A 17232-nucleotide genomic window follows, 5' to 3' on the forward strand; every position below is an offset into this window, starting at 1 on the left:
GACAGGAGCGATTATGTCAAGAATGGGGATTGCGACAAACAGCAAAACGTGATTAGCACGTTTTTTTAGGGTTTTTGGTTATAATTACGTCATGCAGGTCGAAGATGGGGGATGGTTGTTTTGTGACAATTAACGTAAAACCAACAGTACGTTTTTATGGTTTTCAGTTCAATACGTCCGTAAGGACCAGGACATGGCAGGATCGATTAGGTTTTGAGAATAGCCACCGGTCGATATAAGATCGTGACAAACTAAAATCAGCTAAAATACCCATCGCACGGGACAGCAATAGGAAATGACTGTTTTGGAGGGGTATTTTTTCTATCCTATCCCAGCCTACACTTTCATAACTTTAGTAACAGTTTTATGACGAAAACGTATTGCCGTATCATCTTAGTATCTTTATAATCGCACACCGTATGGTGTGTAGATATCCAGTTATGCCTACAATTAAGATAATTAATTGCAAATTGGCGATAAGCGTTCTATCCAATATTTGAACCAACTAGCAAATTTAATTAAATAAACAGCTCTCTGATAACACCATGGATACATATACATTTCAAGATACACCTGAGTGTAATCGTCACACCTGCGGTATTTAAGTTAGCTTAATTTGCAAAAACTGGGTCCACTTCAACATAACATCGATTCGGAAACGGGAGCTTCACCTCCAACAGTTTACTCCAGTAAGCACGCCTGAATGGTGTGAACGCAATGGAAGCAGACGATAGCAAAATGCTGCCCGACTGTGAATTTCACTCTAATATGTCTTTGTTAGACAGGAACGATGCCTTATATACAAATTACCAATATATAAGTACGGTGATAATTATGCCGATTCTGTTGGTAACCGGTTTAATCACGAATTCTTCTTTTATAATCATGGTTTACCGAGCTCCTGATATGCGAATTACCATAAATATGTACCTTGTTAGTCTTGCAGTTTCAGATATTTTATTTCTGATATCGAGCATCGGGGACAAGATAGGCCGGTATCTCGCATCTCCGTTGTTTGGAGACGCTGGTAATCGTGGGACAGCTGGTTGTATTATAGTTATATTTTTTATCAACACATCATTAATGTCATCAGAACTGCACATATTAATGTTGGCGATCGAACGATATTACAGTGTCTGTGTACCACTAACAGCTCACATCAACCCGCGAAAAAGAGCGGCAATCATTCTGACATCTACATGGTGCGTATCAGCATCGCTCGCTCTTAGCTTCATACCAGCGTGTGCTGATTATACCCGCGTATGTCTTTGGTGGAACAGTGTGTTTGTTGAGACTTATTCATTTTGTCTCTCCATCTCATTTCAAAACGATATTGATGCTGCGATTATCTACTATCAGATCACACAAACATTTGCCTTTTTTGTGTCAGTAATCGCAAGTAACATTCTCTACGTAATGGTGTTACGTCATTTACGTCGCGTTAACGTGTCTTTGCAAAATCGTGGTATGGCTCATACGTCACAGTACAGAAACGAACAAATACGACAACATTTCAACCGTATGCTATGTTTTAATGGTTTAGTGTATTTCTTTCTCTTAGCACCTTTCAACATCTACTGCTTGTTCTATTTTGCGTCGCTCATCAATGACGATAAGAAACTTCTAGAACCGCACGTGACGTCTATTTTGGATACTACGTTTCGCCTTCTCGGATACGTCAATTCTTGTATCAATCCCATTGTTTACGGTGCTACTAACCCAAGATATAGGAGGGCTTTTATTAGTGCATTTTCGGTGAAAAGACGACCTACGATTGAAACTATAAGTATCGAAAAAGATAAGTCTAAAACAACATCTTTTACTAAAACTAAGTACACTACGCCCAATTTGTAAACTGGTTGCTATCACATATCAGCAATTACATATCTCAAATGAGAATGTCTGTTGTAGGCCTATTGGAACTCTGGTTAGTGAAATGTCCGTACCTCTTCCAATACAAATCTTTATCCGTCAGAGTAAAATGTAAACGCGTCTGCGGAATGTTGCAGGGAATTCCAATGATACTTTTAAAATCAAGATTGTGAGGCGTTTGATGAATTAACTGCCTTAAAATAACGTGACATGTTTGGAGAAACTATTCTCATCATCAGAACTCAAATCAACGCATAGAGTACAATAACACAGATTGTATTTACATGAGGCAGTAATTAGCATGACAGAAAAACTAGGCAACAAACAATCATATGGCAAGCGTGACGGGCGTATGTTCATCGTGGATATTTATAAGGTAATCTGTGCATGATCATCATCCAGTGGACGTCTTCTGACTCAGTGAATTGTGACAAGGCGCCTACTGTAGCGTTGCAGGAATCCAGCTATGAAAATGTGAATGTAGTATTAGTATTGGTCCCGGTATTGGTACTGGTCCTCAAGCAAACACGAAAACTAAGGAAATTCGGATTAGGCCGTCCACGGACCCACAACAGTCAGCAGTGCAGCACCTACCAGATCAGCTGAGAGACGGTTCCTACTCTTTTCGAATAATGTACCAATTTCTTTACCTATTTGTTCACGGGACCAACGGCTTTACATCGCATCCGAATAGGGCTTCTTGTTGCTCATATCATCATGTTACCGGAATGTATTATGTCTATATTTTAACGGACATGATCGTCGTAATAATGCCATTTGAATAACTGTGTGTAAATAATTTGTAAATTAAAAAAAATGGTTACGGCGAAACAATGATGTCTTAAAGAAGTGGTATGAAGTTTAATTGGTTGGAGCTGTTATGACATAATGCAAGTAACGTTTCTATATTCATCATAGTTCTTTGAAATTCAAATGACATTAGAACCGATAAAAATACTATGATATGAATAACATAAAGAGTCAATGTCATGACAAGGAACCATGTTGTTCTTATTATATTGCCAAATAAATGCGATATCATAGGAAATCCCGACATGACCAATCGCCTCTAAATACATTCAAAGTCAAAAACTTAGAAAAGATATATCAACCGCATTATGTTGAGAGTATGTGTAGCCACAAAGTAGTTAATTAATTATTTTTGTTAGGGAAAGAAGTTTAACTATACTTATTTTTAGACATCATAATGATTATATAATGATTATATATTTTTAAAAAGCTTCAGCAGTAGGCCTGTTAGATATACTATGAGAAAGCATGTTGTCTCAAGGTTTCTAGCTTACAAATTGTTATTCCTAAATTCACTTACCTTATTGTACAATGTTCAATTAACGTGCACGTATAATTCGCTTTATCTTGTTATACTTGTGGTTAATTACCACCTGTATATCGGTAACAATTTACAATTAACACATTTCTTATTAATTGTTTACATTGTCCATGGAAACTCCAATGTTCACAAATAAAATGACGTAAAAAACTAAAACTGTTATTATTGATCGTATTAAGTGTATATAAACATGCAGTTTATGACATCTCTTAAATGCTACCAAAACGATTTACAATTATAAATAATAATTAGTAGCATTATCTTAGAATCTTAGGCCTACATTAGAAGCGATTACGCCTAATTAAACGATGCACATGACAGTGGTTATTACGACCTTTGGAAGCCTGCAGCAACATAAAGACGAACGGAGGAGAACAAATACGAAATGCATCAAAATGGATAACATGAACTGTGACGTTCATTGGAATATGTCTGCATTTGACAGAAACAATTACCTATATAAAGATTGGCAAAATTCAGTTATATTGATAGTTATACCAATGCTATTGATATTTGGTTTAACAACAAACTCATGTTTTATTTTCATGGTTTACAGAGTTCCTGACATGCGCATTACTGTCAATATTCATCTTGTAAGTCTTGCAGTCGCAGATTCCTTGTGTCTTACTTTGAGTGTAGCTGATCAGCTTTTTCGCTTTGCCATCTCTGATTTGGAAGGGAACTTGGCGAACGTTGGCACCTCTGGTTGTATACTAATTCCGTTATTGGTCAACACGGCACTAATGTCGTCAGAGCTTCACATATTGTTGTTGGCAATTGCAAATTATCATAGCGTTTGTGTACCACTAGCAGCTCACATCAATCCACATAGGCGAGCAGTTCGTCTGCTAACAGCTACATGGTTAGTATCTGCCTCAATAGCCATCAGCTTCATTCCTGCTTTTGCAAATTATGAACTTCGCTGCATTTGGTGGAACAGCACGTACGTGGAAACATACGGTGCGTGTATGTCTGTTGTATACACCACAGACCACAGTATTGATGCAACGTATATTTATTTTAATTTAACACAAACGTTTGCATTTTTCACGTCAGTAATCGCAAGTAACATTCTATACGTAATGATATTACGTCATTTACGTCAGGTTAACAAGTCTGTAGATAATCACGGCATGGCACATACGTCACAACGAAAGAACAAACTAATACGGCAGCATTTTAACCGGATGTTATTTTTTAATGGAATAGTGTATTTCATTCTGCTAGCGCCGTTCAACATCTGTTCTTTGTTTCGATTTGTGTCGAACATTACCGGTACCAAACTTGTGCAACCGAATATAGAGGCAATATTGGATACTACGTTTCGCCTTCTTGGATACGTCAATTCCTGTATTAATCCAATTGTTTACGGTGCTACTAACCCAAGATATCGGAAAGCTTTTAAAATTGCTTTTTCGTCTACAAGAAAATTGGACGATCATAAAAATGGAAGTGAACTTGAGTGTAATTCACGTAGACCTACTCTTTAAGCGCAACTATTTATGTAAAATTTAGTTTATGTTATGTAAAGAATGTATTGTAATCGGTTCGTAATTGCATCATGTTTTCAAAAATGTTTGCAACTGAGATGCTAAATAAGGTTTAACCAGCAAATAACGTCACGCACGTAGGCCTAGGATGAACAAAAAGTTTGACGGCACCGGCACGGGCTAAGAGGATTCGTCATTCCTTATCATGCCTTCTTTCCACAACGTTTGTTTTTCTTCTGTGTATGTGTGTTCACTTACAACACTACTATATTAATAGTAATAAACACATGTAGGCTAAGTAAAGGATGTATTTTTGATCGCAAATAAAAAGCATGTATAAGCCTAGGCTATAATTGCACCTACTAGAATCATCTGCCTTGTGTCGGTCTCGGTTGTGTTGGATTCACAAAAACATTCAAATGTATGTGTGATGGTATGAAGACGACGATAAAGAAGTTGACAATGACGAAGACAAATGATGATGAAAAGTAAAACATGTTAATGATTATGATGATGGTAAAGATGAAGACGATGATAATGAAGATGATGATAAAGATACTAATTATCATGTCATTACAAGCATGTACTCCATCTTTATATAAATACAAAAGTCCGACAACATATGGTGACAACCGGGTTAAATCTTGGCGGAAATTAAATACGCCAATTTATTAACAATTGAATTGTTCAGCTGAACCTTACAACTAAAATATACTAGCATATATGTATAACAGTAGTTTGAAAAACTCCGGTCATTTTAATACCCATTATCCCTACATTGTTCATCTACGTATGCAACAGGAGATTGTGTGACGATATAGAGGGCGCCATAGAAGAAATTATAAGAAACCGTTATAAACTATTTTTCTAAGTCCTCGGAGTGCATACTTACTGAAGCGTGGTTCCCACTAGCGACGCAACACAACGACGTAACGCACGCAAGTGAATTGACCAGTCACAAGCGATGGCTTATTCGCTTGTGATTGCTAACTGTCTATAACTTCACTTGTCATTGGTTAAAACGATTGCGTTACGTTCTAGCAAGCTTTACTTGTAGCGGGAACAAGTATTACTGAAAAGCCCCTCTTCAATATGAATGAAATCTTATGGTATGGCGCAAACTTTAATGGCTTTTAAAAGAATGTATGGACTGACAAAGCAGCACATCAACAGGACGAAGAGAGTTCCACAATAGAACAACAGAAAAGTTCAATTTTAATTAGACATCTAATTCGAAAATAAGAATCCATGATAATTTTAGAAACCTGGATTATATCAGCTCTTTGTCTTAATAGACCAACGTAGAAAGGCCAAGTAACTGCTGCACCAAAGAATGAAACTAGTAACTTTGTTTTTATTTTACTATGCATACATACATTCTACAGCAACCCTATAAGAACATTTTTTTATCATTATCAATAATTGACATGTCACTGCTAGCAATCTACTTCAATCTAAATCAAAACAATAAGTTATTGATCTACGTACTATTATGTCCTAATGAGAATTAAAGAAATTAATCCAATTAACCCCAATGATTGTGTCAATCCAATCGTAATAACAATTGTCTCGATTCTTTCGACATTTAAAATAGGTTTTACAACTATTGATTCGACATCTGACGATTATATAGTTACGCCAGCCGATTCTCGTACGACAGTCATAATCTAGTGACACTAAACATCGAGTCAAACATCGTGTCTGCTGACAAAGCAGCCTCATACGCATACAACTATGACGAACAAGCCTAAAACGTCTGAGGCCTCCATAGTTTGTTTGGGCCACTTATCATCCCTAAACCAGGAGCCTTAGGCCTCTTCGTTATGCCACTGCTAATACAATACGATCACGTTGGGTTCGAACCTTAGTTTACCGAATGGAAAGCTGAAGCTTAAGGAACATCTGGATGGCACATTGAAGAGGCTACTATAGTGTATAAAGTCTACTATAATTCCAAGAGGCTATACATCTTTAATATGATGTCTCTTTAGTGACATCAGTCATTGCTTGCTCTTCCATAATAAAAACGGCTAGTCTACAGAAGCTAATGCAATTGTTAGCTTGGTGGTAGTCATGCGTTGTCCTGTCGTCAAAGTGTCATGGTTGTTGGAAGGTTGTAGCTTGCTTGGTGAGTACGCAACCATAAAGGCACTTCTATATTTTGGGTTCGCAGCCCCATATACAAGTGGGTTTACACACGAATTTAAGTAAAGAAGCAACCGACATGTAGTAAATAATGGAGAAGAATCTGCAACTGAATTACCACCAGAAATATAAGACACGAAGTCACAAAAAGCGTACAATTGAAATGGTGCCGATAGTGTGAAATATACCAGCCAGTTGAACCAAAGCATTCGATTAAAGTACTGTTTCACTTTACTTTTGCGGTAGTGTGTCGTCTGCGCCATCCCGCGATTTTTCAACGACGCGCTAACTCTACGCAGCTTACGTAAGACCTTTACGTACAGAACACTGCTGATTACCAATGATGTCAGAAAGACGATAGGTTGTGCTAAATTAATATAAATATTAGCACCGTCAATTTCAATATCTGATGTGACTGATCTACAAACACCATATGTATCTGATAGATCTGAATATTTCGTGTCTTCAAGACAGTAAAGTCTGTAATCGGCATAAGACGGTGTAAAACTGGCGGCAATCAACACAGATACCAACCAAGTAGCTGTAAGCAGACGGGTTGCTCGCTTTTTCTGATTGAACTGAGCCTTGAGTGGTACACATACACTATAGTAACGTTCAAAAGCTATCACTAATATGTGAAGTTCTGACGACAATAGTGATGTAAATACAAGGAATACGATAAGAATGCAGCCAGCTGTGCCGCGATGTCCAGCATCCCCATACAAAGGTGAAATCACATGACGAGCAAGTTTATCGCTGATGCTTATGGCAAGAAATGAGACATCTGCCACGGCCAGGCTGACGAGATATATATTGATGGTAATTCTCATGTCAGGAACTCTGTAAACCATGAAGATGAAACAGGAGTTTGTAATTAAGCCGAATGCTAATACAATTGGCATCACAATCACGGTTACTACACTTTCCCAATCTGTGTATTCCCGCAAATTACTCGAGTCAAATCCCTGTATACAATCAATGTTCTTCATATCTTATTCTTTACAGTGGAAGAAAAGAAGTACGATGGTATAAAAATTACTCTGTAAATGCTTCTTAATGAGAACAAAGTGGCACTTAATACAAACAACACGATCATATACTGATTCTGCGCACAGAGTTGTTTGTCAAGAAATGTCAAAGCAATATTAAAGTTCTTCAATATTTACTTTGATCTTAAAGATAAATTATTCCTAGATTAACATGTTGCGCAATCATAGAATCTAAGCGCCAATAAAATAATAATAGACTTGATTGAATCCGAATTAAAATGGGTGTGAGCTGTCGGAGATGGACGTCGCTGGTTGTTTCTCCTTTCGCTGGTTAACAATTAGTAGGCCTTATTACCTTTAATGAAATTGGATTACCTGAATCTTTAAAAACACCACCACAACCTTTCAAAAAAAATCTAACAACTTCATATTTATTTCCATCCTAATATAAGAATTGTTTAAACTGTTGAAAATAATGCAAAAAGCTTGTGTAAAATAATCTAATTAAATAGAACTGAGATGTGAATTAACAATAGACCGGCAAGAATATACCTGGCAAGAATTAGCTGGCAAGATGGTTTGAAAAATTCTTCTTAAACGTTTTCCGCTACTTAGACATTACGCTTTCCATGTTTTGTTTCTGTTTAGGGCAGGATGGTTTGTTATTGTGTTTATTTTATTTATGTTTAATTTGGTTCATTTAGTTATATTTTCTTTTCATTTTGTTTCCTTTATTGTTTGTTTAATTGGTGTATCATCCGGTAGTATAGGTGTGTTTCCATACCATTTTAGTCTTCTTCGTTTCATTATTTACTCTATTCTTCTCAAACTCAACAGTTCTTTTCAGAACTATATACGCAAACTTTATATCAACATCCATTCTTCTTGTGATCTGGTATATTTCCTTGTTACTCACTCTATCCGTTATAACTCTATCACATTACGTCACATATTCCACTGATACATATCTATGTTATCTTGTAATCGTTTGTTGAGTACCCAGAGTTCACTAACATTTAAAAATATACTAGCTATATAGGTCTATGCGTCAAACAAATCGGCATTTTACATCTATCTTCAACCAAGGAATGTTGTAGGATTGCCTTGCTTCAACTTGTTATATGCCATAGCAGCTAGTGATTTTTTTATTGCCTTTTTTACTATGGTTTAAATATCAATATTATACAAAATTATTTATTATTAATTGTTATTAATTTTTCTATGGTAATAATCCAGTTTTGTTTTTCACTATGCGAATTTTTTCACACGAATTGAAGGCATTGGGTTATGCGCATGCGCATTAATATTTTTATTTTCTTTTTGCGATGCGAAAAAATACAAAGTCATCGTCCAGCAAAAATGTTCAATTCGTGCGAGTAGAGGGTATATATAACTTATTAACCCAGGATATTAGCTACTCGAATAAATTTTGTTCTGAATATGTGATATCAGCTTTTATTTTCTTTGTTTTTAAATCGTAGAGGCGTTTCAGAAACCATCTGTGTCTTCATAGGCAAATCTGTGTCATTGTACTTAACATTACATACTGTATAATAACACTTCACCAATATCGTCATCAACTTATGAGTTGTTTACATTATCCGTGGTAACTGCAAATTTCACGTTTATGGTAAATAAATTAATTTGTACAAACAAACAATAACAGAAATGAATGTGAAAGAGGATCATTTGAACCAGTATACATTTAATTAAATTTTCTTAATACCATTAAGATTTGTAGAGAATATTATACTCAATAAAATCTTCCGCCGTAATGGTAGACGTGTGAGTGCATGAAAAATATACAGAAGCTAATGTAGATCAATTGGTAATTGGCAACGCATGATAATATACTATCGATGCAGGCAATATCAAAACGAAAACGATTTCTGGTTTGGAAAGAATACATCAAATCAACAACATGTACGATGGCCAACAGTATTATATTCGTTTTGTTGTGTAAACAGACCTTAATACAAAGTCATATATCCTACTTGTCAATTTAGAATAATTTACTAGGCATACAATAACATAATTGATCACGAAGTATACTAGCCTACTTTAAGCGTAGGTGTAATAACGTTTTAACGTTTCAATCCTCTTTTTTTTCCGTCCATCTTTAGCAGACAACATGTTCCTCAATATGTTCGTATTTGGTCCTATGGCAAATCATTGATATATGTTTGCTGTTTTCTGAATTAATATGGACGCACTTTTACCTATGTTGTATCCTATCCTTTTAACGAACTCCCACCTTTTGTCAAATTTTTCCTAACTTTTGATTTGAATTAATAAAACTCATTTAATTCGCAAATTTCAGAATACAATACGCCTTTGAACATTCTTATTTTTAATTTTAGTAATATAAATGTTTGACTGAATATGGTACATATAGGCCTACTAATAATTTGAAACAGTGTCACACTTCTTGAATAACGGTGCATCCATAGTAATTAAAATAAATAAAAGTTAAAAAAGAATAATTAATAATAGGTCAATATACAAGAAAACCTAAATAAATTATGTACACAATATAAAAGTAACTATTATTATTAAATCTATATTATAGCCCTAAAACACACCATTCTACACCTTTTCTATAGTTTGTGTATGTTTAGATAAAAATACATAAATTACAGAGAACTGAAATCAGTCTATTACTGCTATTGAAATCGTTGTTTTCGTCGTTGCCATCATTTGTCCGGTATTATTGTTAGAATGTAGCTTCCTTTTCGAACACGCGGCTATAAAGGAAACTCGATATTTTGGGTTCGTAGCCGCATACACAAGTGGGTTTACACACGAATTTAGGTAAACTAGCAACCGACATGTAGTAAACAATGGAGTAGAGCTTGTAACTGAATTACCACCAGTAATATACGATACGAAGTCACAAAAAGCATACAATTGAAATGGTGCTGCTAAGGTGAAATATACCAGCCAATTGCACCAAAGCATTCGATTAAAGTACTGTTTCACTTTACTTTTTCTATAGTGAGTCGTCTGCGCCATACCGCGGTTTTTTAACGACGCGCTTACTCTACGCAGCTTACGTAAAACCTTTACGTATAGAACACTGCTGACCACCAATGATGTCAGAAAGATGAGAGGTTGTGCTAAATTAAAATAAATATTAGCACCGTCAATTTCATTATCTGATGTGACTGATCTGCAAACACCATATATATCTGATAAATCTGAATACTTCGTGTCTTGAAGACAGTAAAGTTTGTAATCGGAATAGGCAGGCGTAAAACTGGTGGCAATTAATACAGATACCAACCAGGTAGCTGTAAGCAGACGGACTGCTCGTTTTTTCTGATTGAGCTTAGCCTTGAGGGGTACACAAACACTATAGTAACGTTCAAAAGCTAGCACTAATATGTGAAGTTCTGATGAAAGGTTTGCTACATATATAAATAAATATATAAGGATGCAACCAGATGTGTCGCGATGTCCAGCGTCTCCATACAATGGTGACATCACATGTTTAGCAAGTTTATCACTGATGGTGAAAACCAGGAATGAGACATCTGCCACGGCCAGACTGACTAGATATATATTGATGGTAATTCTCATGTCAGGAACTCTGTAAACCATGAAGATGAAAAAGAAGTTTGTGATTAAGCCGAATGCTAATACAATTGGCATCACAATAACGGTTACAACACTTTCCCAATCTGTGTATACCCGCAAACTGCTCGTGTCGAATCCAGACGTACATGTAATATGCTTCATATCTAATTTGTATGTGCTTTCACGTTCTTTAAAATAGGTTGTTTTAAACAAAATGAAACGACACAGTGGTTACTAAAACAAAAAACACGATTCGTAAACTGAGCATGCGCAGACACTTTTTCATAAAGTGTTTATAGAGTAGATAATAAAAATCTCCAATATTTCAATACAAAATGATTAATACGGTAATAACTCTCCAAGCGCGAATTTTAGGCGACGAAATTATGAAATTGCAATGTTTAAACCAACATATTCTTTAAATAGACTCCACAGTGGTTAATAACAAAACCACGGATCTGGGAAATTCGCAATATCTTTGTAACGTTTACAACAATAAAACTCTTCAATATTTTCCAACGATAATTAATAAGGTATAACCAATGATTTTATAGCCGAATGTAGGCTACCTCACTGGGTATAATCCACTTGCTTCTTTATTAACAAAATGTTTGTGCACTAAATTATGAAAAAAAGTATGTTTAAACAAAACGGTTTGTGAATAAATGACACAATGGTTACTTAATTAATAAAAACACGACCAAGAAACGGAGCATGCGCAAACACTTTAATACAAAACACTTCAATTTAAAACAATACTTTGAATAATGGACAACAAAATAAATGCAAGACCGAGAACTGAGCACTTTTATTTGTGTTAATATTTATTACAATAAAACTCTAATAAAAACTTTAATATTTCCGTTAAAATAATACGGTTAAACTTTTTATATTGTTCCTCATCTTCAAAATAGGAAACTTTTAAAACAAAGAGTTCATCATGTTATCTATTTATTAATTTTTGCTTTATACATTTATGAAATGAATTAAGCTAGTACGTCTACTACTAGCTCCTAGGCATATCATAGGCGCTTCATAATCAAATGACGGATTTTTAAAATAAAATGTCTTCTAGATCTTGCATAACATATGCGAAATTAACAATAGAAAAGAGGAAAGATCATGGCTTACTAGAACTACTGCACTAGCTAAGCACAGGTCAAAGACGGGGCCAATGTACCGTAGGCCTATGCCTCTCTACCACTACTGTAACGTACACAGTAACACGTAATCGTAGGAAGGTCCGGCCGGCCTGTGTGCCACGACCAGGATGATCACAAGCTCTACTTGGCACTTGGCAGGCCTAACTATTGTGCACTTACTACGCTTATTGGGGGACTGTATAAGCTTAAACGAGGGCCGTTCAAATGATCTATACAATACTTACCACTCTCAGTAAGCTATGACTGCAGGAACAGAAAAGATGACATTTTAAATGAAAATAAACCGTACACATATAACATTGCCTAGCAGCCTAACTCGAATTCCTAACTTGTTTTTCCCTCTTCCTCACAGCTGCATCGTCTGCAAAAACTTCTTCAAACCCTCCGCTGATTGGTCAGAAAGAAAAAAAGTAGTTCGAACTTTTATAAAAGTAAGTTCTCCAAATTAGGCCGAACTATGGGGAGCTTGCTTAAATGTTTTGAATCCCGAATATGTCAAATCCGGTTTTTATATGTTTTTATTATTGTACGATCCCATTAAAAAATAATAATTTCAATTGGATCATCAATTTCTCTATAAATTATTAGAGCGCCCTCATTCAAACAGAACACAATCATACTTTATAAGTCCGTACTAAGTTTAAATACATGTAAAATATTGTAATTAACACGATTTTGTGAATTTCATTGTGATCAAAGATTATGTATTAAAATGCAATGCATAATCTGTGAGATAAATAAATAATAATGATGTTACCCCGTTTGAATGGAAGTTGAGATCCTGTTTTCAGGTAGCTTTTTATGTAGGCCTACGCGTATTTTTTTTAAAACGTAGGAACGAATGCTTTTATTGAAATTCTCATGTTGTACTAGAGTCTAAATTTTATTCAATTTATATTATTTTTCTAAAAAAATTTAAAGTACTATGAAATCAGTATTAGTGGTTGCATAATCAATAGAGTTCACCCATGAATCGAGAAAAAAAAACCAACACACTCATTTGCATTATTCAAAGATAGCGTTCGCTTGTAAACACTCAGATGTAAGACATCGCAGATGTTTTTTCTCTTTTCCAATTAGCTGGTAATTAATTTTCAAAATCCATTAGATACACTATTATCTCGCAATAAACTGCTCGTTGCCCGGGACTCGTTGTGTGTCGTTTTATCGCGTCATCTTTGCGACGGTACGCGTTACAATCATCATGCTCACTAATACCGCTGTACACGGATAAGACTTTCGTCATCAGATCTTCTTAACACGATCATATTTTGAAATCGATCTGGTATCTAAAGAGTAAATATACAGTTTCTTGCCGTACCATAAATGCACGATACGTGGAATGAATCTAAGTCGTGTTTGTAATGCTGGTTTATGGATTTATACTGCACTGGCCATTAAGCTATTAAAATATAATTAATAGTCGAGTATAATTTTAGAGATAAGTTCTATCGTCTCCTTGGCCGATGGAAACTCAGCTGTCAATTATCAAATAGACGTGTAGTGTAGTATTTGCCTAATAAATGCAGAATTATAAATATAATTTAGAACTTTGTAAGTGATGCACTGGTTGTGGTAGCGAAACGGCATTGGAACGCTCATTATTATTGTTGCTTTTATTTTGAAAATCAAACGATTGGTAACTGGTTGAGCGGACGTTATGGGCACTGTGTTATTCACAAACACGTGTAGTGTGGAAATGACTCTTTGTATTGGGGATTGCTATACATTCAAAAATCTGACAGAGAGCAACGAATATTCGAATTGGGAGACAATATGTGTTTGCTACGTGTTTCCAGTTATAATGTCCGTTGGCGTCATTACGAACATTTCATTCATGTTCGTGTCATATCGTATCTCATATCTTCACACTGCTGTAAATAATTTCCTTATAAATTTATCAATAGCAGATATTATATTCTTACTAATAGCAGTGGGAGAAAAACTAAACAGCTATTACGAGTTAGATGTGAACATCCACTCTGGGAAGAAGACATTCCTTGGATGTACCGTAACGTCAATATTGAAGAACTCTTCTTCTTTCACGGCTCAAATCTTAGTTACTTTAATCGCATTGGAACGATATAGAGTCATATGTTACCCCATCAGAGCTTACACAATACACTCTAGGGTAAGGGTTAGAAGACAGAACTTCGGCTCTTGGGTCATCGCGGTGCTTCTCTCTGCCTCGATGTCACCAGCCGTCGGTAAAGAAGAATCCTATTGTGGGGTATGGCCTGTGAAGGATGGCGAATTTGTCGTCATTGATATATGTGGCAGTGTGAACAAGGGTTTTGTGATCTATTATGAATTTATACAAACAGTTCCTTTCTTTATCGCCTGGACTATTACCAGCATAACGCATATTCTGATTGTCATAGGCCTGAAGAAGAGCAATTCCGATTCACGTCTACACCCTAAAGGATCCAAAGCGTTAACTAGAGCCGGGAACCAGATTACAGCAATGCTATTAATAAACGGCGTAACATTTTTTTTGCTTTTGGCACCGTTCCAAATAACATCATTAATGGCGATGATAAAGCATACTATTGGTGATTACAACAGCGATGATCCATCGGAAAATCATACTTTTCTTAATATAGGTAGACTGCTGTTGTACATGAACGCTGCCATTAATCCAATAATATACGTAATAGTGAACCAGCGGTATCGTAATGCGTACGTGTTGGTGTTCTGGCGATGTCGTCGCCAAGACGATGACGAAATCGCAGGGGGAAGACCGCATAGCCGACAGGATGTAAACTGTACATTTTTAAACATGAAAGATGGTTTTAATCGTCAACAATTTGACACATATTTGTGAATAAACATAAATGAATACTGTACCGTATAATACACATCAAGTATGGGTGTAGTAACATATTAACATAAGAACACAAATAAATTAGCATAAACCAACAGGTGATACTCATAATAGCTATGATTCTCTATGCAATATTTTGCACTCTGATTTTAACTAAATCGACTGTATATGCCTATAATATGTATCCTACCTAGAAAATGTAAAGTACGAGAGTGATGCGAGCAGATCTATAGGCAATAGCATAACGTAGTTTTGATGACGCAGGGCCCTCCTAAAAAGACAAACCGAACGACTATACTATTAGAACGTTTTTCATGGGATAACAAAATACCTCCCACGGACATGTAGTGTATAATCGTCGATCGCCAGCATGAATTTATTTCAGCCGCAAGAACGCGAAACCCTGCCTAGGTCGTCTTGGGCCGATGGTTTTTAGACAAACAATGAACTTTCGGTTCGAACATGCAATGAACCGTGACGTTCTTTCTATTATGTCATAATTATTCTTATGAATTATTCATGATTTCCTTAACCTCATAGGAAAAAAATGCTGACGGGAGGTCAAAATACTGTGCAGAATATCAATCAATAAAACGCAATTAAAATGAATATTGTATTTTTGTTTCTGTTCTGCAGTTCCAGTTACATAAAGTATTACAAGTTATATCTCGCTTCCATGTAATCGGGTGGGTAAATTTTTATAGATCTATTTAGCCTATTCCTATTTATGCTTAACTGTTGAAATTGTTGGGCCTGTACAGACTTAGTGATTCATAGGCACAGTTATCTTAGTTGGTCGAATCAACTTAGTTGATTGAATTTGGATCACAGAGTTAACAACATTGAATTAATTGCATTACTTTAATATAGAGTAAAAGTTCTACTACGATTATCAAAACTAATGACGCTTTTTATCTTTGGAAAACTATGTAAATACAAGAGAATGTTTGCAATTATAGAATCATGAGATAAGTATGTGTACTTAACCATTATAAGTATTTTAAAAATAAAATTATCAAACAGGTAACGTGAAATGCATGTGAACATTCGGTATGATATTCGGTATGTGTAATTCATTTAAATGAAATGTTCCCTCTCTGTTAAACCAAAACTAGCAACAAAAGTCTAACTTCAATTGCTTACATCAAATAAACTGTGTGTGAAACAAGGCCATATACATGGCTGCAGTCGCGTGCTCAAGTTAGTGTTTAACGACCTGCCAACCGACATAGTGAGCTGTAGAGACGCGTTACACGCAACTAAAAAATAAACGCGAATTGATGACGCAGTACCAGTAGGCCAATATATATTAAATCTATTCATAGATTTTAAGTAGTCATTTAAAATCGATCGTGAGAGGTTCTTTCATAGAATTTCCGACAAGCGTGTTTTACAGTATTCCACTAGTTTACCAATCGTTGAAACTTTTAATATGACAACATATCGTTATTATTATATTTATTCAATTCTATTAGATAGTGGTTTCTTGTTGTAATGTAAACTTAAACGAGCATCACATCTTCAAGTTTTATTAGGACGGACTGTGTACATAACGCTGGCGATCTCGGAAAACGTGCGTTCTTGAAACTCGAGAAAAACGAAAACGCATTTACTCGAGATGCACATACGTGGTAATTAATTGAAGAGCGAGTGGGTTTATTATTTTCACAGCATTACGGTGTATGCCGACAAACAAGAACGAACAAACAAACCACATAGCTACCAATTTCGACAGCTGTTAAAAATCGGTTGATAAGCTGATGATAAAGCGAATTTATTCCGACATTCTTCATTCGAAGTATTGGTGAAGTATTCTACTTTG

General features: G+C 35.6%; 4 protein-coding genes and 1 long non-coding RNA gene across 5 annotated transcripts in view; 3 read left to right on the forward strand and 2 right to left on the reverse strand.

Moving 5' to 3' along the window:
• LOC140049947 (uncharacterized) overlaps nucleotides 1-12841 on the reverse strand; it is a 48325-nt gene extending 35484 nt beyond the window's left edge. The window contains exon 1 of the long non-coding RNA XR_011845332.1: nucleotides 12811-12841. This is a non-coding gene — a long non-coding RNA (uncharacterized lncRNA). The remainder of the gene's footprint in view (nucleotides 1-12810) is intronic.
• On the forward strand, nucleotides 718-1854 carry LOC140048918 (neuropeptides capa receptor-like). The gene has a single exon (XM_072093716.1). It carries the CDS (start codon nucleotides 718-720, stop codon nucleotides 1852-1854), a length of 1137 nt encoding a protein of 378 aa, XP_071949817.1.
• LOC140048919 (QRFP-like peptide receptor) lies at nucleotides 3532-4713 on the forward strand. Its single transcript, XM_072093717.1, has one exon. The coding sequence runs from the start codon at nucleotides 3532-3534 to the stop codon at nucleotides 4711-4713; it is 1182 nt and encodes a 393-aa protein (XP_071949818.1).
• Nucleotides 6744-7847, reverse strand: LOC140048920 (thyrotropin-releasing hormone receptor-like). Its single transcript, XM_072093718.1, has one exon. The coding sequence runs from the start codon at nucleotides 7845-7847 to the stop codon at nucleotides 6744-6746; it is 1104 nt and encodes a 367-aa protein (XP_071949819.1).
• A 1444-nt stretch (nucleotides 12842-14285) lies between the features above and the next one.
• LOC140049829 (neuropeptides capa receptor-like) lies at nucleotides 14286-15410 on the forward strand. Its single transcript, XM_072094777.1, has one exon. It carries the CDS (start codon nucleotides 14286-14288, stop codon nucleotides 15408-15410), a length of 1125 nt encoding a protein of 374 aa, XP_071950878.1.
• Nucleotides 15411-17232: the final 1822 nt, after the last annotated feature.

This window comes from Antedon mediterranea, chromosome 5 (assembly GCF_964355755.1).
Source record: "Antedon mediterranea chromosome 5, ecAntMedi1.1, whole genome shotgun sequence".
Classification (NCBI taxonomy): Eukaryota; Metazoa; Echinodermata; class Crinoidea; order Comatulida; family Antedonidae; genus Antedon; species Antedon mediterranea.

Coding starts and splice junctions, on each gene's coding strand:
- LOC140048918 (XM_072093716.1), top strand. CDS start 718: ATGGAAGCAGACGATAGCAAAATGCTGCCCGACTGTGAATTTCACTCT.
- LOC140048919 (XM_072093717.1), top strand. CDS start 3,532: ATGCACATGACAGTGGTTATTACGACCTTTGGAAGCCTGCAGCAACAT.
- LOC140048920 (XM_072093718.1), bottom strand. CDS start 7,847: ATGAAGAACATTGATTGTATACAGGGATTTGACTCGAGTAATTTGCGG.
- LOC140049829 (XM_072094777.1), top strand. CDS start 14,286: ATGACTCTTTGTATTGGGGATTGCTATACATTCAAAAATCTGACAGAG.